Source organism: Drosophila subpulchrella, chromosome 3L (assembly GCF_014743375.2).
Source record: "Drosophila subpulchrella strain 33 F10 #4 breed RU33 chromosome 3L, RU_Dsub_v1.1 Primary Assembly, whole genome shotgun sequence".
In the NCBI taxonomy this organism is placed as follows: Eukaryota; Metazoa; Arthropoda; class Insecta; order Diptera; family Drosophilidae; genus Drosophila; species Drosophila subpulchrella.
The window spans coordinates 29152526-29175894 of NC_050612.1; the positions used below are offsets into that span (position 1 = coordinate 29152526).

General features: G+C 41.0%; 1 protein-coding gene across 4 annotated transcripts in view; it reads left to right on the forward strand.

The window, feature by feature from the left end:
* The window catches only part of LOC119552642 (Down syndrome cell adhesion molecule-like protein Dscam2), a 46475-nt gene that overhangs the window by 1836 nt on the left and 21270 nt on the right, over window positions 1–23369 (forward strand). For all 4 annotated transcript variants that reach the window (XM_037862335.1, XM_037862331.1, XM_037862332.1 and 1 more), the window contains exons 2-8: window positions 5605–5993; window positions 12801–12937; window positions 13644–13765; window positions 13857–13915; window positions 19454–19530; window positions 19805–19994; window positions 22230–22395. In XM_037862335.1, coding sequence (XP_037718263.1) covers window positions 5942–5993; window positions 12801–12937; window positions 13644–13765; window positions 13857–13915; window positions 19454–19530; window positions 19805–19994; window positions 22230–22395 — 803 coding nt within the window. In that variant the 5' untranslated portion in view covers window positions 5605–5941. The remainder of the gene's footprint in view (window positions 1–5604; window positions 5994–12800; window positions 12938–13643; window positions 13766–13856; window positions 13916–19453; window positions 19531–19804; window positions 19995–22229; window positions 22396–23369) is intronic.

Genomic DNA, 23369 nt, shown 5'->3' on the forward strand with positions numbered 1-23369 from the left:
CCGGCCGGCTAATGCAGTGAGAGAAAAGGGGGGCGGGTGGACAGGCGGCCTATTGATTTTATGAACGAAAACTGCAGGCTGCCTCGTGAGCGGGAGAGAAGCTGCAACTATTTTGGCCGCTGCCGCCATGACAAACTATAAATCCGTCTGTGCCGGCATATACTCATGCGGATACTCACTCGCTGTAGGTACACATATACATCTATAGATATATATACTATCTGGCATATCTGGCTTATAGTGCAGTGGATGTGCCTTTGTTGTTTTCTGCGCTGCACACACAAAATTTATCGATTGCCGCATACACACATGTCGCATGCTGCAGCCTCTGCGGCTGATGTGTAGTAGTAAAAATGGCTCGTATTTCATGCGTTTCGCAGCGGAAGTGACCACCGCACTCACACTCACACTCATGCGTAGTAGTTGTAGTAATAGTAGTTGCCGGCATCCAGTTTTGGTTTATTTCAATTTTCGGCCCTCTCTCTTTCTCTCTGTACTGCTCTCTCTCTCTTTGGCAGAGAATTATGTATTTTTGGGTGGCCGAAACTGCAACAGCTGCCCGCAGTGCGTATACGCAATTTTTGAATTGCCACCCACGCTGCGTATGCGCAATCTGGCGCAAAAGCAGCAAAATATGAACCCATCGGGTTCGAATAAGTTCCTGTCCGTACTGCCACTGCTACTGACATTAATTAGAAGGCGGCACAAGTTTCACTTTTACACGCCCACCCAGCCAACCACACACTGATCCATCATTTTCCACAAAAGTCACGTACGATTTTCTTTTTTCCGGCGAAACTTTCCTTCCTGCTCTCCACTTTAACCCAAAGAAAAAATGTGGGGGAACCTTACTAAAAGGGGTTTTCTTTGGTTTTGGTTAAAGTTTTTCGCTGTTACAAATTAAGAAATCACTTTCCCCATCCTCTACAGGAAATTGAGACGAGATCGTCGGGGGAAAAGAAGTGCCAAAGTTGCCCAAAAAGTTGAGAAATGATATTTTGTTTCTCTTCATATATTTTATTCATACTCGCTTTGTGTTTACTTATGCAGGCAAACATGCTTTTGATTGGCGTGTGACATTTTAAGCGCGGGGTTCTGGTTCTGGCATTTCAAAATTATTGCTGCGGGTCGACTGCTCTTGATTGATATGCAGCAGTAGCAGACTTATCCAAAGTTCCGCTGAGACACGCAAACTCGAGGGGCCCCGAAAGGTCGAAGTTGATTTGATTGGCAGCTAGAAGGGCGGAAACCCTATAACAGTAAGATAAAAATAATTAAAAATGCCCAAAGTTCTCCACTTGTGTTTCGCTTCTGACTTATTTTTGCTCACATTTGCATTTCCCAGGCCTCATCATTATTTGGTCGGTTTTCAAAAATACATTCTCTAGCCAGAGGTACTCATGCTGAGTTTTTCCTTGTTTTCCTTCCATTTGGTACATATTTTACTTAACCCAATATTCGGCTCGTTAGCCAGGAGGAAACAAAAGACCATAGTAACGGGCCCAGGAAAAATCACTGAGCAACCAGAAAAGCAAAAACAAAAACAGAGCTGCCAGTAACCGAAACGTGTTGGCATCAGCTGCTATGTGGAAAAAGTTTATGACTTTAGACCCATTTTGTGTACCACCCCCCTTCCCATTCCCCTTTAGCTGAACTCAATTTTTTCCCCCCGAATCACGGCAACGTGGACTTACCTTGGGCCCAGCTGTAAAAGCTGTGGAGAAAGCGGGAAAAGCTGGGGAAATCGGGAAAAGCGGGGAAAGCTGGGAAAGAGCCTTCTTTCCGTCTGCTTGGCTGCTGTTTTTAAATGATTTTTATGTGCACTTCAGTGCAAGAGACCCCCCACTTTTTGCGCCTCCTGTGTTTTCTATGTACTATATATGCATATAATTTCTTGCACAATTTTGTAGCTGGCTTTTCATTTCACAGTTTGTTATGCATTTTCAGGCTCGCTCTCTCTTTCTCTGTGTTTCGCTGGTTTTCCACTGTTTGTTTGTTTGTTGCTTCATGCCTTTGCCTTATTGATTTTCCTCCTTTTTTCTAGTTTCGTTTCTATTTCCATTTCCACTCCTCTGCTTTTTTGTGTGTCTGTTTGTTTGTTTGTTTGTGGCCAGCCGGTCGGCCAGTGTTACAATGCAACAGACGACAGCCGGTTGGCCATTACAATTCCAGTCTTCTGTCCAGTGTCCCCGCAATCCTATGGGCTCTATCCCATGGAATCTATCCGGTGTAGCCCCTATACCATGGCCTCTGCCCCTTTTGTTTTGCCAGCCGAGATTCCCATGCAGGAGCCCTTTGCATTCTATTGATTTTTTGCGCCTCCGCCTCTGCCAGCAGCCGCCAGAGACGCCGTAAAAAGTCATTAGCGAAGGGGTCCAAAGGGGGAGGGGGACTGCCTGAAACCCGGCCCTCGAGTGCATAATGGCACAATTTAAATACGGCTGCGGAGAGGAGCGGATCTGCCATGTGAATGAACCGTGAACTATGACCGGCTGTGGCAGCTTCTGTCAAGGGGTTAAAGTAAGCACTGGTCTAGTAAAAATATGTTTGCTTGGGGATTTTAGGAGTTTTTAAAGGATAGCACAATATTAAAAGCTGCCTAAATGTAGGCAATGAAAGATGAATAAGATTTTTAAACACTTACCACTCTTTCCATTTGTGAAATTTAAAAATGTTTATTTACAGATATTTTAAAAGCATACTGCTCTATGTTTCTTAAGTAGTATCTCCACAATATTTTTTTTTATTCCTAAACATTTTTTGATCCCTTAAAAAGTATCCCAAAATTAGTTCATCAAAGTGCAACCTACTTAAAGACAAAAACCCCATACGGCATTCACTTCGCTGTTTACACGTGACTTCTGCAGGTCGCACATGTTTTCTATTTACCCACGCAAAACAATAAGCTGAAAGCCATTTGATTTTGATTTATTGACGCACGTAGCACGTACAAGGGAATAAAGACGGGTGAACTCGAATAGAATTGGGAATGGGGGCATGCAACAAGCGAAACAGACTCCAGACTCGATAGAAATCGATGGCATAATGATTATCTATTAAAATAAATCACGTATTTGGCAGACGATGGCTGCCATACGGCGGCAGACCAGACGAGAAAAGTCCGGAGCCGGCCAAGCGTTGAAGTCTATAAATTGCACTTGTCTTGACCTCCCCATCCCCGTCCTCAAAACCATCCTAAAACCCATCCTCATCCACATCATCACATGAGAAGATGGTTTACGGAGGATGGGCTGCCTTTAATGCATTTCCCCGGCACAAATTGTCACAGACAGAGGGCCCCAGATCGAGCAGACAACGTTAAGTGTAATATAAATAAATCGAAGCTGACTTCAAGTGTTTAAGCCGTTGGCAAAGACGCCTAGGAACCCAGGAAGCAGTTCAAATGCAAAGGGATGGCGATGAAATAGGAGAGGAAACCGCTTACAAAGGCGGCTCAAAAGCGTATTCCCACTTTGATGCAATCATGCCCCTTTTGATTGGGTCGCAGACGAAGTTTGCTCAGCCATCCGAGCCCATTTAAATGTTTAATTTAATGTCTAGTCTTTCGAGGAATTTTAAAGAGGCCATTTGCTTTCAAAGAGATAATAGCGCTGCAACGTGGCGTATCCGCGATATTTCCTTCGGTTTTTTATTGAGATTGGTTTGGGTTACTTACAAAGTAGTGAGACCAATTAATATTTATCCCATTTTTCTAAGTAGATTTTTTTTAAATTTAAGCACATTAAATCATTATAAACTCTTAGCAATTTATTTACCAGGTCATTAAACATACATTTTCGGAGCTAGACAATAGGTTTTTTAATACCTTACAACTTAATTCATTTTCAAAAGGTTTTAAAACGAGATTTCCAGGTGATTTAGTGATGGGGAACACGGCATGCAATTCTTGCCGGCAAAGCTGCTTAGGCTAGCAATTTTGATTTTTTGCTGTCGCACTTTAACTAATTGCCAGCAATTTAGCAAACGTTGGCAGTGCAATGCGGCGTATGCGTAATATTTATGTCTGTTCGCCTTTTGCCATCCGTTATCCGCCGTGTGTGCCAGTGAGTCTGTATCGCACCGCTCTTTTGTTTGCCAGTGTTGTCGGCATGCCCAGTGCGCACATTTGCCGCATAATTGCCAAGTCATGATTTTTTACACACCCAGAAGAGAGACGGAGAAGAAAGGAAGAAAAAGAGAAATCCAACAAGTAACGAAGGAAATAAACGAAGCATTTTCAGCAGAATTTCCCCAAAACCCCCTGACTTTTCCATCCATTTTCCCCCCATTCCAACTGCCCCACAGCCATTGTCTGTTCCAGCAGTTTGCTGATGATATTCGCACTGGGCATAATTTCCATGTTGCTTAAGCGGCATTTTGTTGTCCCATCCCATCCAATCCCCCCGAAAAACCCCTCCCTTTACGCCTCTGTGCTTTATCGTTATTGACAGTTTTATACGTTTCTTTTTTATCTTCTTGGTATCAAGTTGTCCTGTTCCTGTCCCAGTCCCTTTTGCATAGTTTCAAGTTTCGGCAAATATCGTTTGGTTCGTGTCGCATTATTTTGTGTAGCTCCCTTTTTCCGCTTTTACAATGTCCAGAAGTTTACCTTGGGGAGTCGTCTGGCTTGCGGAAGTGGGATCTTGGCCTGGCTGGCCAGAGGCTAAGTTAATGTAATGCCAGTCGGGCAATAGAATGGTTTTTCAGAGGGGGTTTTCTGGAAAGGACTCCCGATGCTCGCAGCCCCACGCACACGCGTGTTTTAGCATATTTTCGTCATATTTTGCATCCACGAGATACTCGTAGTCGCACTCGCCCCCAGATACTCGGCTGCAGCCTCAACTTCAGATGAGGATGTCAGCACTTCAGTGGCAACTTATGGCGCTCCAATTTCGCGCTGATGCATAATTTTTTCGCCTTCATCTTGTCGCATAAAAATGCGCTCAAAGGGGCGCAAAAGCCGAAACCCGGAAAAAGGGGGAAAACTATAGGGAGCAGCAGCAACACTACCCGTTTTTCGGGTTACAAAACTGTCTTTCGACACCAGGGAAATTTTTAAATACAATTTATTAATATTAATAGTTTTCAGTTTAAGTTATATGGTGTTCGTTTTTAGTTTATTTAAAAATTCCTATAGACTCATTTCATTTAGTTCATCCATTTTTTTTCTGAGTGTTTCTTGCTCTGTTGTTCCGATTTCTGGAGCTGCCATATCTGCCCCAAGTGGTTCAGCTGGGTTGGATGGGTGTGCGCTTTGTGGCGTTGACTTGACATGATTAATATCCCCGCTGACATGCGAATCGCAGTTGACTGACTGTCGTCAAGTGAAATCAAAAGGAAAGGCAAAAGCCCCTGTACCCACATCCAGGCAGCTTTAAATCAAAAAAGTCTTAAAAATCGAACTAGAAAATATGTTAATAATTACGTTAAACACCAATACAGGGAGTCAAACCTAAAATAATCCTTTTAAAATTTCAATTTTCCCTTACAATTTTTGGTTATGCCAACCAGGTTTTTTTACTTAAACACAGATTCAGTTTTGAATCGTTTACACATTTTAGGCTGCCTATTTACATATACCTATATATTATATTTGTCTTTTAGGCAAAGCATGAGCATTAAAACCACTCGTCGCATAAATCTCTGGCATCGCATTCGAATTTCTAATTTCCGCGGAGCGTAATACGGAAAACAAACAAACAAAAAGAACAACAACAATAACAAAAGCATCACCAACAACCAAGTTTTTCCCGAAAACCATTAACATTTTCAGCCTCAATAACAGCAACGCATTTGTGGATGTGAGAAAGAAATTAAATAACCGAAACAAACAGAGCGAACGCGAACCAAAACGACAGCCATAACAAACAAATCAAGCGAAATTCGGCATTTAAAATCCAGACATAAAAAATGTAATGGAAAGCATTAGTGCTCATAAAAAATGGATTTACACAGCCTTTTTAAGGCCATCCTGATCCTGTATGTCATAAGAGGTAAGTACTGACAGTGTTTTTGTTTTTTCATTCCGTGCCTATGAAATACAAAATCTCTAAGCGACATTATTGATTCCATTCGAATTGAATGGTATTTGACAAGTTAGTTAATTAACTATATCTAACTAAAATCAACAATGGGGCTACCAAAGATTATTAAATAAAATGTATACTTCATTTTTAAAATTACTAAATACTTATTACCCAATCGATTATAAAACCAAGCCCAAACATCTTAGGGTCATAATTTAACCAGTAGATTATTTAAAAAAACCTTTCTTAATGGGTATCGCTGCTATGATACTAACATCGATATCCCCATTTTAGTCAATGTTGGAATATTAAATGATTTTTTACCTACAAATGTTTTTAGTCTAAGCACTTAAAATTTAATAAATATCTTACGGATGTAATTTAACTACAGAATTATGATCAGAAAATAACTTTATAGGCAATCACTGCTACCGATAATAATTTCGATGTTATGCCACCTCTTGTTTCCCATTTTGCCCGCAAAAGTATGCAATTAAATTTGCAACATACGCCCAAGGAACAAGGAATCTCAAGGGGGTTGGGGGAATTGAAAAGCGAAAAGCATTTCAATTAACGCAGAGCTATACATGAGTGTAAAATGTACATATATGTACGTACATTCCACATGCATATATCGTCGTTAATGAGCGCCTGCCGCTCAACTTTCGCGTAGTAGACAAAAGGCGGGCGAAGTTGCGGAGTTTGTGCCATAAAACTGAATTATTGAAAGGCACACGTTTCACTTTTGTTTTTGTTTCTGTTTGTGTTGCGTTTGCGTTTTCCGTGGGGTGGAGCTCAAAGAAACGGAGTCAACAGCGAAACTTTGCATGCCAGGACACCGAGTCAGGGAGTCACATGAGTCGCAGGAGCAGCCGCAGGAAATCAGCAGGAGCAGGAGCGGCATTTATAAAACTTTCTGCCACTGGCGTGGCTCGACACTTCAAGGAACCCACACACAAAGGAGGGAGAAACCCATTCCCCCGCGAGAAACAGGCTGGATCAAATGTTAATTGCAGTTTTCGAGCCATAATTAGAGATCCTCATTGTCTAATGTGTCACGGCATTTAGCAACCGAATACGTCTGCACCCAGACTGCACCCAACTGAAAGCCAGAAGGAAAGCTGCGGACAGGAGCGACTAACCCCAGCTTAACAAATGCACAACTGGCGGAGTGAAAGAAAACTTCCAACATCACGGCACTCAGAGAAAAAAATGCTTCAACAAAAACTGATACTTATGATGTTGGACATATCATATTTCAATTTCAATTTATTTAAAAACACATATTTTTTCAGAAGCATCATATCATGAAAAGGCATATCCTTATCTCTTTTTGAAAGGTTTTAACAGTACCTTTATTTCTACCCGAAATGCATTACTTTTTTTTTTGTTTTATTTCACTAATATAGGTAAATATAATATTTTATTTCTGTTTTTAATGACAGTGGAGTGAGATTGATGATTTGTTAAAGTTGGTTCATTTTCCTTTCCCAAAAACCCTATACATTTCAGGGTTTTTTGTATTTAAGAATTATTTTACTTGTTCAACAAGGTGTTTAATTTCATATATATACATTTTTTTCCTAAGCGTTTCTTTTGTTTTTAAATTTAACTATATTATGAAATTTTAAAAATAATCCTTGGTAGCTTAAAATATGGTATAGGGTTACAGATTAAAGTGAACTATGTAGAAATTTCGAATTAAAACATGACACCCTTTTGTGGTTTTTAGCTATCTGCAGCTTGGATTGTCAGGTGCGGAATGGTCCCAACTTCGCACAGAAAGAAAGCCAGGCCAGAATCCCCTGGCTTTGGCTAAGATACCCCGCCCATATTGCTGACTTCCCGCAAAGTCCGCTCCTGTGAGCTGTTTCTATAGCCCCTTTCGGCTGCAGTCCCCCTCTTCGCTCCAAGTTCAACAACACGCCCTCGAAATGTGAATGACCTCGAATGTCACGTTTGCTAAGCGCATGAAAGGCAGTGGGGTAGGTTTTTCAGGGGGTGTGGGGGCTCTCTAAAGCAGTTCGTCACATCGCAGCGCAGCAGGAGGGCCAAGATTATGCAGCTTCTGGCTCCTGACTGCTGACTGCTATTTTATGAAACAAAAACAAGCCCCAAGAAGCAAAGCCAAAGGCAGGCGGAGGGCTTTTGTGAGGACCTGGCAACATTGTCCAAGAAGCAGACTGGGCTTAAGTCCAAAGCATGCGGAGCATAATCAGCTTCATCATCAGTGGAAACAGCAGCAGGAAAAGCAGCAACAGCAAAGCAGCAGCAACAGCAACAGCAGCAACAGCAGCAACAAGCAGTAAGCAAAGAAAGGCCTTTACTGTCACAGTCAGCAACATGGGCTCCAACCAGCAGCAACATCAGCCCGCAGCTTAGCCATGGATGGAATACAAAGGGCCAGGAAAAGGACGATGACGAGGACACGGCTGTAGATATGGACACTGCTCTGTCGAGGGCACAGTGGTTGATCTTTTCCTGATAACTTTGGCTTTTCGAGAGTGGCATACACAAAAAAAAAGAAAGAAAAAACACCCGTCAAGGAAGTGTTTGTTGCGGGCACAAAAGCTGGTTGCAAATCCCCAAGTCCTTTGCACTGGCAAACGCAGCTTAATTATTTTTCAGCAGCACACAAAAATGCAGAGTAAATGCTGGTTCGGATAATGAGATTGCAGTGCCCAGATACAATTCGTCGTTTGCCAGTCTCCTTCGAGCAGGGGGCTTAAAACATTCCAAGCTTTCAATTTGAGCAATTTTCCTGTTTTTCAGCTTGTTTAGTCAAAGCAAGTCAAGTCGGAGCCGTAGCAGGAAGCCCTGGTTGGCCCTACGTGCCCTGACCTAAGCAAATACACTTTGCACTCCGAGTCCTGGCCCACACTCACACATGTCCGTGGAGTATTCCGCTTTGTTGCGCACCCAGACAGATGAAGATCTCGCTTCGGCATCGCATTAGTCGGGGCTTTTAAGCAGAAAAATGCGTGCACTTGAGGGCCACCTCCTGAAAGCCCCGAGCGGAGCACCCTGAATCCCCAGAAACATCCGCCCATCCGCACCATCACTCATCCGACCCGTTTCCCGTTTCCCTGAGCCCTGCCGTGTGCTACTTTAAATATTAAACGATGCCTACTTTTCGGCTGCCTGAATAAAATTTGCCTTTGGCCCAGGCCGTGTTCTCAATTCCGTCTTTTTGGGAGTTTTGCTATTCTTTTAAGACATTTTTTATATTTATAGAAGAATTTTGGGAGTAATAAAATATTTTAACCGACAAAAACTGAAAGGGAGATGGCCAAAGGTGTGCACAAATTTGAAATACTTTGGGAACATTTCAGATATAATTCTTAATTTGTAATATTTTAATATATAACATTTCAAAACAAAGTTTAAATATTTTAAAATTCTAAGGCAAATTAAAAAATGTTTTTTTATATATATATAAAAAACGTAAAACGTAAAATTGTTCAGTTCTTTCTCAATAATCTAAAATATTGTAAAGGATATAACCCCTTGGAAATCTTAAAGGTATGCGAAAGTGAAAATGGGAGCACAACTGCAAGCACTTGTATATTTGTATTTGTCAAGCCATTTCCCCTGCCGCCAAGCAAACCGTTCTACTTTTCGCTTCCCCTCAGAAGATAGCAGATAGATATAGATGTGGAGCCAGCGAAGACAGGTCCCCATTCTCTCGCGGCATATGCAAATCAGCTTTAATGTTACTGCTCTTGCTGTTCAGCGATTTTCTTCTTCTCTGTCGCGAAATTGCGTTTTCATTTAAATGGCGTGCGGGAAAAGTTTTTCTGATTTAGTGTGCGCTTTGAAGCTGGCGACTGAAAACTGAGAACTGGAAACTGGCAACTTCATTATTATTTGCAGACACTTTTCAAAAAGATTTTTCCGCTCGCTTTGTCCCGGCAAAGGAAATGTGAATTAAAATCGCCATTCCATGGGTTGCTTTTCTGTTTTTCGAATCGCATGGATTTTCTTCTTAATTAAGCAGGTATACACTTTGAGAAAGCGCAATTGAAATCAGTTGAAGAAGTACAAAAATAGTACTAAGCTTCCCTTAAACTTCCTTAGTTGGATACAAAAAGTGCTGAATACTTTTAGAGATCTTTAAATTGGGATTTCATCCATTTTTCGCTGTGTATTCATCCATTCTGGAACTGAGTAGTCGCCGTCGAGTTTGAGTTGAATCTTTTGCTGCTGCTGCTCATTTGCATTTTGTGTGCTTTTCTCCTTTCTGCTCTACTGTTTTCCAGCTTTTCTTCGCCCATTTTCCATTTCCTTTCCCCAGCTCAGCTTCACGGCAATTTTTAATGATCCGTGATAATGATGCAGCCTGCCGTTGGCACTGCTAGTTTCATTTAGTTTTTCATTCTCCAGCTTGCGCGTTTCCTCGCCCCTAATTGATTTTAGCCGGGGGAAATGTGCGCGGCACTTACATTAATAAGCCCCGCTTCCTTGATTGACGGCCCTGACAAATGGAGTCGAGTGTTTCTGAGTCGGCTTCTGATTCTGAGCCCCAGTCATCCCACATATATATGGACTAGCTGCTGGCATTGTCCAGCACTTGGAACCCCTGTGAAATGTGGAACACTTCGATGACAGTTTTGCGCCCGATGAGTGTGCTCTAATTAGCCTCAACTTGTCCCGGGCCTAAGACAAAGTTTTAATTGAAATCCTACCTGCAAATCTCAATCAGCCCGGGAACCCACACATTCAGCAATTAAGCTGATAGAGGAGAATATGGGGAGAAAAAAAAAGCACCGCTCTTCGGATGGATAATTAAATTTTCATTAGACCGTGTCTGGCGGAGTGAAGTTTTTGCCGGGGCGAAACTTTATCTTAAGTGACTTAAAAACTAAAACTGCAAATTTAATGCGCTCCCCCGTCGTCATGTGGCAACCGCCATTGCAACTTGCGGCAAACACTTTTTACTTTCCGCAAACATTTTGCTTTTCTTTTCCCAGTCGGTGTACTTTTTTTTTTCTTTGCTTTTTCCAGCATCCTTTTGCGGCGCATTTCCTTTGGGCATTGCAGTTGACAGCGTGTTGCCAGGCGAAGGAAAACCAGGACGCCACTGGGATATGAAAGGGGGCGTCCTGAAAGGGGGTGGAACCACAACGAAAGTGGCACAAACTTTGCTACACTTTGGGGGCCGGCAGCCGTCGTTATCTCCCGCCTAATGCCTTTTTGACAAAACAATTTTTCATTTTATTGCTCGACTGCGGCGTTGCTGGGGTTGAAAATTGCTTACAAATTTAGTGTTGCATACTTTGCGGCTGCCGTTGTTGCAAGTGCCACAAGGAGCGCTCCCTGCCAAGTCCTGTGGCCAGGCAACTCCACTTGGGCCAACTGCCAAAAAGGGATTCTTGAAGTGACAGCAAGTGATAGAAAGATCTCCGGAAAACCAACACTCGCCACAAAGCCTATGCACTCGGGAGAAAAGTAACCATTATCAGAGCAGGGGAAAGTACTTTTAAGATAACATAAGTGTATAATACAAATGAAAAGGACTTGAAATTATTTCTAAAATATTTAAAATTCAGTCTAAGTAGTTTTAAAAAAATGTAATTACAGAAAAAGTTAATATTGAAATAAACAATACTTTGTTTTTTAAATTAAAACGTTATTATTCTACTCAACTGTGAATATTTAAAGATAAGTTCCTTTAAGGAAAACATGTTTTATTATTGTTCATTTAGATCTATCGAGGGTGCTACTCGAATCACTAGGGTTTTGAGATCAGTTTCTAATGAATTTTTTTGTGTCTAAAAGTATACATTGCCATCTTTCTGATTGAATGCATTCTATTTAAAATATATTGTTGCATACTTTTTGACACCTTAAATGAAATTTATTAATGATTTCAAAACCCTAATGATAACCTGTATGTTTGAGTTACGAGTTGAGAAGAAAACGACTTTAAGTAATGAAATGCTTCTACGTTCCAAAACTAAAGTGCTCACTAATGTGGATGGCTGACATTTTCTAATTTTGCAAAGCAGCCAAAGTGAAATGTCTAATTTCATCTATTACACACTTTGAGATTTATGTGCCATGTTTTCCTTATTAAGGCCGAAGCATGGTACACTCTGGAAATATATGAACAGCTCGGACATATAACAAAGTAATTTAAAATCCACAATTTCCACCAGCTAAATCATCAATTCCAAGACGATAGCCGAGTGTAAAAGTTGAGGGCGAAAGTCCTGCCTCTAAATTATTCATGTGTCATAGTTAGCTCACTCGGTGCACACGAATTCTGGTTATTATCTGGGCTCCTGGACGACCCAGTGTCTCTGAATGAATAATAAATAAGACATAAAAGCCGCATCAAAAGCGATTTTAAAGCTCGGCCGAAATTATGCAATGCCCAGCGCCTGGTGAAGCAATTAGAGGCGGGCTTTTGTGGCCGGCGACCGCAACAATGGCCGGCAGGTAAAAGGCAATTGTCTCCGCAGCAGCAGGAACAGCAGCATCCTTTGTTGTGGGCCAACGGCACTCACGACGCCTCATTAAAATTTAGGCCAAGCCCCCAGCTGCCACGCCCACCCGAGCGGAATACTCGGGGAAAAGCCAAAAGCCGCTGGCATCCTACTTGCTACTTAATTTTTGGGGGTGGGATGAAAAGTTGGCTGGTCTAACAAAAATTGAAATTAACTTTGGCCAACACACTCGCCTCCATTTAATTAAAATTTTAAATTTACCGAATTTTCGCCGAAAATCTCTCTTATTTTACTTGGTTTTCCTCTTCTCCTTTCTATTTTGCAGCCGAGTCCAGCCAGTTTGTAAATGGACTGGATCTGCAGGGACCGATTTTTCTCCATGAGCCACCGCATCGCGTCGAGTTCTCCAACAATTCGGGCGGACTTATAGAATGCTCCGGCGATGGCAGTCCCCCGCCGGAGGTGAGAACTTCCTTCCTGCCAACTTGGCGCTGGCTCCTTTCCTTCGCCATTTAATATTGCTGTTTAATTATGCATGGCTGTGCGGCATTTGGCTCCGCTCATTTCCAAGTTAATTGACTGGCCAACAAACAAATGCTAAACGCTCCCCGGAACACTCAAAGAAATTTTATTTTAGAAACTGTACTTTCTAGGTTTCCATTTTATTTTAAAATGCTGCATTTTAATACATTTTTTAAGTTTTTAATTAATGGTAATGTAATGTCACATTTAATTAAAATTTTCCTTAAATTTTTAATTCTTTAATATACTTTTTGGTTTTACATTATTGAAAATGAAAAACCACAGAATTAGAACAAGTTAAATATTTCGTTTTAAATTTTGTAAAGCCTTTTTAAAAAATATTATTTAGTGCTCAATAGTACAATGAATTCATTCAAGAAGACAACTTTATTTTATTTACTGCATACTTTTAGACAGCTAAAATAGCATTTAAAGATAATTTAACTTGACGTTTTTAAACCATTTTAAGGACTAATTCGTTAATATATTTTAGTCGTTATTAATAAGTTGTTTTATTTTATTTAACAGTACCTACTTGCATTTGTTCTTTATATTTTGTACCTTCGAAAATTCTCTCTCTTACATAAATTCTCCTAACTATTTTTCTGAGTGCCCCTTTTCCACATCTTGCCTTTCCTTCACCCAGGTGGAATGGACCCCCATCCCGCCGCAACAGGACATGGTGTTCCAGCTCTCCAACGGCAGCATGATGTTCTATCCCTTTACGGCCGAGAAGTACCGCCACGAGGTGCACGCCACCGTCTACAGGTGAGGCCCGGAATGGGTTTCCTCCTCCTCGTAACCCCCCCCCGCCCCCAACACAGATTGATTGTTAATCCTTTGTCCTTTAAACCGGCAGATGCAAACTGCGCAATTTGGTGGGCACTGTGCTCAGCCGGGAGGTTCATGTGCGCGGCGGTAAGTTGAAAATAAATTTTAATTAATTTACGTAAAACACAACCAGCAAGCGAGAAATAAAACAAAAAACACTGGGAATTTATAGCCACCAAGTTGATTTGTGCTGACGAAGTGAGTTTGGCTTTCGGCGCTGTCGTTGTTGTTGTGGTTGTCGAAAACTTTGGCCTAATTGGAAAGTTTTTCGCGCTGCCCGGGGTCGCCCAACTCAACTCGACTCGACTCCCAATCCCAATCCCGATTCCAATCCCCATCCCAATCTCACCCAGCTGAAGCCTAAAAGCAGGCAACGCAAGTTTTAATTACTATTGCTGCCGGCAAATGCTGTCGGCCAGGCGCCATCTCCACCCTGCTCCCTCCTCATCCGTTCATCCCCCGAACCCACCATTTCCCCCCAAATGCCATCCAAGCCGAGCGGAAAAAAATGGTATGCTCCGCGCTAATTTGGCGCCTCAGTGTGTGAGAATTGACTGCGGGGTGGATACCCTAATAGGATACTCGGGGTCACACGTGGAGTGTAAAGCAGGAAGGTTAAAAAAAATATATTTATTTTTTTAGTGAATTATTAAACAGCACTTAATCGAATTGCAGATGAATTATTGTAATAAATTCCCGAAGTAATTTAATAAATATATATTTCAATCCAGAAATCGTTTATAGTTAGTTACCATAAGATATGTTTAACATTTTTGAATTCTTTTTAAATTAATGACATAAAAATAACAGAAATATTAGAAGTTTCGTCTTGTTATCTTTTTTAATAATTTTAAGAAATATAAAAAATGTTTTTAAATTGTATATTGAGTTTTTAATGTAAATCACAAAAATGAACTTGTTGTTTTATATCCTCTAAAAAATTTATTAAAAAAAGGAAAAACAATATTTAATACACTGAAAATCCCAAATAGTAAATTGCACTAAAGTGAGTTAATAAACAGCATATTTAAACTATATATTAAGGTGTTTTAAATACCATCTATATAACTCTTAAATAGGCAAAAGTACCTAAGTAGTAATTAGTTATATAGTAATTAAGTAGTGTATTCCATAGTCATCAGACATGCTCCTACCATCTATATTCAAACAGCCAAGCCAGAATATTCCCAAAAGCGATGTCTAACTGGCCCGAAAAACTTTCTCATTCTTCGCTAAACTGCATTAATGAACTGAAACTCGGCCATCGCAGGCCGGCAAGGCAATCATTTTGATTGCCATCACATGTCGCATAGATTTTGCGGCTCATTGGGCACTTCCACTTGGCCAGAAAGGCCAAAGAAGGGGATTGGGGGGAGAACAATTAGCAATGGCCATAAAAGATATGCCATACAAATGGGCTTCGGTTTAGGGCTTTGCCAGAGACCAAAGGCTAATCCTCAAAGGGTCCACTTGAGTTTTGGACTGGCGTTTAATTAACAGACGGTAACGGTGGGGAAAAAGTACGGAAGGAGCGTGGCGACCACGGGAAGTCAGTTCAAAGCGAAACAAATGGCACAAAGTCGCAACCGCAAAAATCTAAGATAGAGTCGGAGCCCACGCATATGTATGTACCCATACCCATGCATATATGTAGTGTAGATACATATGCACCAGATACTATGCCATGCGTAGCCTTTGTCCATGCAAAGTTCCAACGTCCGGCGGCCATTTTTCAGCAGCTAACTCAACGTTACGTATACGCCATGTCCGCCGGCTTATTTTATTTGCGGTCTCCCTGGGTTTTTGGGCCTGGGTTCCGTAAACCTCTCCCCCTGTCCTTTGTTTCCGTTTGGTTTTTATGTGCGCCAGAAATTGTTTTTTCCCCCAACCGAAAAAGAGAGCTTTCCGCTTGAACAATTTGACAGCGCGTAGATTTGGCGCAAAACGTTTTGCCTAATTTGCAAAAGTTCTCGCAGAATCTGCGATCTCTGCTGGGCAGTAATTCTGTTGCTAATGTGAGCATTTCGCTTGGAGTCGCCTTCTTTAATTGGCAGCGCTTAGTTTGATGTCGGGGTCTTGGGGTCTTGGAACTGGCAGAACCCTGAGAACTTGGAGAACGAGAGCCAAGAGCCAAGAACCAAGAACCCAGAACCCAGAAGTTGAAGGGACTTGGCTAAGTGCGCGTAATTAGCGCAACTTTGCAGCAAAAACTCCTTGACAAATTCCCCCCATATATATTCAAGTCAAGCTTAAACGCAATTGCTGGCATTTGGTTTTGTCAGGCCACAGGACATCCCCCTCCTCAGAATCCCCTTTTCGGTGCAGAAGTTCTGCTGACAGTGATGAATGATGCTGGGAGCCACAAAGTTGCCGCTGCCACGACTTTTCAGCGCTGACTTTTCCTGCACTTTTGCATTTCATCAAACAAAAGCGCACAGGAGCACCCTCGGATAGACGACCATGCATAGGTATACCTATGCCATGTATACTATGTGCAGTGGTACAGTGGCATAGAAAAGTCCTTGGCACATCCTTGCAAGATTCTGTGCAAAGTTTGTGATTGAGCTAGGAAAGTTTGCTCGACTGCCGCTGGCTGCTTGTGTATGAAACCTGCGTAATTTGTTTCTAATTAGTTGAATGCACATTGTTGGGGATGCTCCCCACCGGAGTTCACTTCAAATTCCCCTTGAGTCGGCAACAGGATACGGAGTTCGGTGAGTTTTGCATATTAACCTGCAAATAACCGAAAAAAGGCTGATTTGTATTTTTTCCAAGTTTCCTGTCACATTTTCACATGATAACTACCTAATTATGAAAATTCTTGTTAAGGCTAAATGATAAAGGTATCTAAAAAACTGTCATATGAATGGTATTATTTACTATTAAAGCACATTACCAGGGTTTGGCATTATATTGCACCCAATACTTTGGAATTTTTTGTGACAAATCACATTTACATTTGGTACTTTTCATTTCAAATGCAACTCTTTTTATTTAATCCACACAGTCATTTAAAAACCCGGAATTTTCGCGTTTACTATCTAAACAATATGGCAAAATAATTTAAATTTAAATACTTTTTTTCAATTTCATGGTTTAAATTATGTTACTTTATAATACATTTTCCAACCTTAAAAAGAAATGATAATTTTATTTCTTAAAAAAATTAAATTTAGGCAAACAGTATCAACTGATTTTGTTGCGTTTTCCTGAATGCGCTCACAATCGCATTGAATTTCATATTTGCAATCAGATCCACATCAAATGGTAATTTAATAGTCCAAGTGACACCCCAAAAAAAAAAAAACATTCCGTGGATGGGTGAAATCCGCACAATAACTGCAAATCAGCGAAGACAGGCATACCAAAAGCATCTTTCCGGCACGCACATCATAAACATAAATTTCCTACCCCACCACCAAAAAAAACCCCTCCCATCCCACCGATCTGAAGGAAAAACTTTTCCACACACAAAACAAAACGGAAATGAATTTCCGCATAAAATCCGAGTGCAGCGAATGTCGCCCGCTCTCTTTTTGCACTTACTTTGTGCGGCGACTATAAACTTAGCTTTCATACTTACTTTCCTGCCCAGCTGTCCTGTTCCTGTCCTGTCGGCTCCCCTTTCTTTTTTTGGCATCCCATCCCGCTAGCAACTCCCCCCCTGACAACATTGTTGGGCGCCCCTGTCCTTACGAAATTCTCATGCAAAATGCAACATGAAAGGCGAAAAAACTTTACCATCGCTGAAAATAGAAAACTCTACACCAAAAAAAAAAAAGTAAAAGACGGAAGTGCACAAAAAATTGGGCGTTTGTTCGGGAGTCTGGCAATACAAATAATGAAGATACAAAAAACAAAATTGTACTAAACTACACAGAGCGGCCAGAGGAATTATAATAAAATGTTGTCACAAAGTTTTTTCAGTCACTGTTATAGAACCACAACAGCAACAACAACAACAACAGCAGGGCATAAGGCAAACAATAACAACAACTTTTCAAATTAAACTTTTATCCAATTTTAGCATATTAAAGTTGGCAAACAAACGCCGAACCAGAAAAAGCCAAGCGTGAGCAGCATTTGAGAGCGGTTTCAGTTGGGATAAGTTTTGGTTTTCGGTTTTACTGGGGTTGTGAGATGGGATGCCGCTGGGCAGCGACCTAATCTATTTACGATTAGCCCTCGAAGGAGAGTCCCCAATGGAGGGACTAACACTGGAACGCACTTTACGCACGCCAGTTGGCAATTGCCTTTGTCCGTCTTAATTAATTTGCCAACTGCCAGCAGCAAGCAGACCTGAAGCTGAGCTTAGCTTTTAACTGAAATGCAAAGCATTTGTCCAGTCGCACAGTGGTTCAAATGGGCTAAGAAAATCAGAAACGAAATACAATACATACAACAACATCTTGTAGCTTTAGTCTTTTTAAAAAAGTTATTCAACATCTTGAAATATAAATAATTTTTAATGAATGTTAATATTTTATTCACATATACATATTAAAAAATATTATTACAATTACAATAATTATTATTATTGTCTACAAAATTCGTTCCTTAAAACTTCCAAGCTTAAAGATATTATTGAAAATATGAGTTATATTTTTTAAAGCACCTTTTAGGCCTTGGTGCATGTCTATACACTCAAGAAAGTACAATTTTAAAATTTATTTTTAATTTGAAACACAATTTTTGTTACATATTTTAACTTTTTTTAATAATAGTGTATTTAAATAAAGAATTTATTAAATGTAGATGGTGTTTTAAAATTATAGAAAAAATCACCATCTACTCAAATATTTTGAAATTCGGGGCAAATACTTTTAAATTGTATAAAGCATAAGAAAAATCGAAGAATTTTGATCAAAAATATCCAATTTGGATTATAAATTTAATTACAGGATTCTTAAAATTGACAAAAAAAAATAAAAATCACTTTAAGTAAAACTAATTTGAATTGCTATATTCCTTATCCTTCCAACCACTGTGCCAGCTTTACTTCTCTCATTGTTAGCATCCTTGTCATTCTTAATTTCGCGCTGAGCTCGCGCCATGGACACGGAGCGCGAAAAAATCTTTAACTCAAATTGGCAAATCCAATTTTTTAACGGCCTTGTCACCCGTCTATCCCTCTCCCGCCCCCAATACAATCCACACCAACCCAATGCCACCCCTTTTCCGCCCACGGAACAACCTTCGTCTGGCTGACAAACGGCAGCACTTTTGTAAAGTGTCACAATGTGTTGGACATGTCAGGGCAAAGGGGCTCCTTTTTGTTTTTTGGTCGGGGAAGGTAACCGGAGAATGACTGAACTTAATGTGGCACATATTTCGGCTGTCGCAGCCAAGCGGATCCCTTTTTTTTGTTTATGTGGTGGTCCTGCCACATTAAAAATTAAAAGTCACACAAAAAAGGAGGACAATACGAGGTCCTTTAGCTAATAAAAAAACAAGTGGAAGGTAGGTAGGGGTGGATGGGTAAACATAATTGCTTCGGTTTGTTCTTGAACTCAACGGGCCGCAGATGCTGGCCACGGCGCGTATGCGCAATATTTCAGTCACTCAGCCACATTAGCCTAAAAGCCAAAGCAATTTGCATAAAATATGCTTTTTAATTCGTTACAGTCGTCAACCAGAAGTACGCGGTTCAGGTGCACGACGAATACGTGATGACGGGCAACACGGCGGTGCTAAAGTGTCAGGTAAGCGACCCCCTCTTTTCTCCCAGTGCACATCCGCATACACATCTACATCCCCATCCATCATCCAAAATGTCAGCGGAGTTTTGTGGCCCTTGCCTTTGGGCTAGTGACCACACACACCGCGCGAAAATTCACTTAGCCCACAAATCCCATTTACTTGATCCGTAAACCCACAAAACCCACAAAACCACCACCAACGCAACCCACGAAAATGCGCTCATCAAATTTGCTTATCCCAATCCCGATCCCACCACTCGACTGTTTATTATCACAGGTGCCCAGCTACATGTCGGAATTCGTGATAGTCACCGCCTGGGTGCAGGACACCGGCATGCATCTGTATCCGAACACGGACATCGGCGGCAAGTACACGGTGCTATCGAACGGCGAATTGTACATAAATAATGCGGGGCCCAATGATGCGTACAAAAGCTACACATGCCGCACTGTAAATAGACTGACAGGTACGTGATAATCGCATTGCCAGCTTAATCGTCCAGCTGAGCGATGCATGAGTTCCTCCGGACTTCGGACTGGGGACTTTGGACTTCGGACACTCCGGACACCCCGGACTCCGGACTACGGATCAGTCCGGACTGTTGGCTCTGGGCGGGGCAGCTATAATTAAGTTGAATAAATAACCAATGAAGGGCGTTTTGTAGGGCAGCACGCACCGTGTTTGCCACGACAATTAAGGAGCTTTTTCTTACATATGAAACATGCTGAAAATTCTGCATATATCATTCTTATAGGCAAAGCCTCTTATGGTCAGGTTGTTTAAATTTCTCCAGCTTAATTGCCAAAATAAACGATACCCCCTTTTTATGTGTTTTTTAAATTACAAGCCGTTTACGACTTCCTTTATTTTTGATGGATTAAATATAGATAAAGTTAAAACAATTTATAAAAGCTATTAAGTTTTTAAGTATATACAAAATATTTAATATTTTTTAGTTATTTGTGGTGTTTCCTACTTACATATCAAAATTGCTTTCATATTATATTGTCTTTGCATTTCTACTTTTTTATACAGCTTTATCTTAAATATATTTGATGAGCCTACACAGATTATTTTTCTAAAATTCCAGGCGAATACTTGTTTGCTTATTATAACTCCATAAATAAATCTGGGATCAATCAAATTGGTTTTTATATTATTTTTTCCACCCCCTTTTAAAGGCAGCTAATTTTATTGTTAGAAGAATATGCTCAGAGAATTAAATTCCCAGAATAAACACTGGCCTGTGCCTTTTTCTGTCTTTTCTACTTAAGTCCCAGCAAACAAGAAGTAGTTTGTCCTCTTTGGCCAAAGTCAATTTGTCGTTTTGTGCATAATTTATGATGCGTGACATTCAATCGCCAGGCAAAGGGCATTGAGCTCTGGGGAGTTCTGTTCCGAAATGGAATCTCCTCCATGCGTACACACAAATGTAGATGTAGATATATATATGTACAACTGATTCTGGGTGTGTGTCGACACAGTCAATACGTGAGATCCTTCCGAGATAAATTCTCTCCCTTATTTGAAGTTTATTGTGTGTGAAAATGCGCTTAAGCTGAATTTCTATTAGCCTTTGTGCGCATATTTCACATCATCAATCAATACGATAAAAGTTCACTCCTTTCAAAAAACCTTTTTCCCCTTTTATTCTTTTCGTTTTCAATCTTTTCTTTATGCGAATGTGAGTGATTGTACGAATGTTCCTTTCTGTTTGTCCAATTTATTTACAGTTTGCTCTGTGTTTGCATCTTGAAAGCCGAATTTACATTATATTCCGGTTATGTTTTATGGCTTTTCCGCCCCCGGGTCATTTGTGTTTGCCAGTTCACCAGCTAGCCAGCTATTTGCTTAATTAATCAAATTGAATCGAGCCGCAAAAACCGCAAGTTGCGCTCCAGTTTTGGCCAAAAGTGGAAATTATGAGCTGCATATTAGTTGGGCGAAACAATGCTAATTCGGGGGATTCCCCACCCCCAACACCCGTATTTTGGCAACCACCCGAACACGCTGGAGTGGCACTCATTAAAAGTGTAACATGAGGATGGAGGATGTGTGTAGCGGTCATGAGTAATTCATTTATCAAGCACGGCGCATGCTGCATTAGGTTGGATCCTTTTACCTGGCCCACAAAAGCAGGCTACGGTTTTTGGGCACCGCCTCACGTAATTACAATTTAAACCAAAAATCCATTTATTTAGCACAATAACTCGACAGCCAAACAATGGAACCTGGTTTTCCCTACATGTACCATACAAACAATGGCCCCCATAATGAAGATGCAGAATCGAGTTAGGCCGTGTATTATGCAGCAGCAGCTGTCCGATATCTCTAAAGTTCGTTATAGATTCCGATTCCGATGCCCCTGCAGCCTTAATTTAGGAGCTGTGCGTGTCCTGTCTGCATCTGTAATAAAGGTTTTTCCCAGCCATAAAAAAGGAACCATGAAGAGGAATAACAACAGAATGAGGGGCAGCCAGGTGGTTTTAGCAATCAAGTTGATTGCTTTCATTTACTTTCAATTAATTAAAATATATATACCCTTGGCAGGGACCGCAGGACATGCCATAAATTGGGGGACGCTTTAAATCTAATTATATGCCACGGGGGCCCACTGTCAGCTGGCATCACTTGAGCAATTTTTTTCGCATATTTTTCAACGTTTTTCCCCGGATTTTTTTCATTTTTTTCTCATCCCCAGGTGAAATACAAATTTCCACATATCCCGGCCGCATTATTGTAACAGAGCCCAAGGGCATGGTACAGCCGCGCATCAACGTGGAGAAGCATTCGATGCGGCATGTTGTCCTTAATGGCCAAACAACGTTGCCGTGCATAGCTCAAGGACATCCGGTGCCAACATATCGGTGAGTAAAACACAACAACCACATTGCGAAAATGTGCGCGAAAAAATCAACAAGAACAGCAGGAGCACTTGGTACACGTGGCCGTGTCACAGGACACGGGACACGGGACATCGGGACATTGGGATGCAGGACGCAGGACACAGGACGCAGCTCTCAGTGGGTTCGGCGGTATCCAACCCGCAGCTGCAGTTGGCGCACACTTTATGACAATGTGAAATATTTAACGCTCTCGGCAAATACAACAAAAAAGAAGCGGCGACACGAACCGAAAAGCATAAAAAAATGTAAGGCCCCGCGATGTCAGAAAAAATCATAATAAAAATGTCAGCCAAATTGTCAAAATGTGGGGCGCTCGGCGGCAAGGGAATGCCCTCCGGTCGGCCCAGTGTGTGTGGGTCGAATTCGGGGTTAGGTCGAATCCCGCAGAGCCTCTCTATGCGATTCTCATGGGGGCAAGGGAGGTCAGCTTGGGCTTGGAAGGGATAATAGGGGATAAGCCTATGATTAGGCACTTAGGAAGGGAACTGATAAGTAAATAAACAGTCTTCGAAGCTATTTATAGTTAATTTCATGAAAAAATAAATTTAGATTAGATAAAAAATTAAAGACAACGCAAAAAACTACAGATAAATTGATTAAGAAAATATATTCAATTTTCTTAATTCTATTTATTTAGTGAATCTTAAAATATTATAATTATAAAGAGTTTCGTTAAAGGAAGAAGAGCTATTTTTTTTCATTTCAAGCTGGATTAATTTTACATTACATTTAAAAAAGATACCTTCTAGGCCACTCAAATCTTGGGCATATTTATAGCATACGTTGCTTGCTGGTTACTTTTTGGGTCTTTTTTTAGCGTCCGTCAATTTATGCTTAAGGCCATTTTGGAGTACGGTGAACAGCTGCCAGTCCTGGACCGCGCCTACGTACATCAAAGTTGTTTATTGGACCAATCTTTCGGAGGCGTTTGTCTT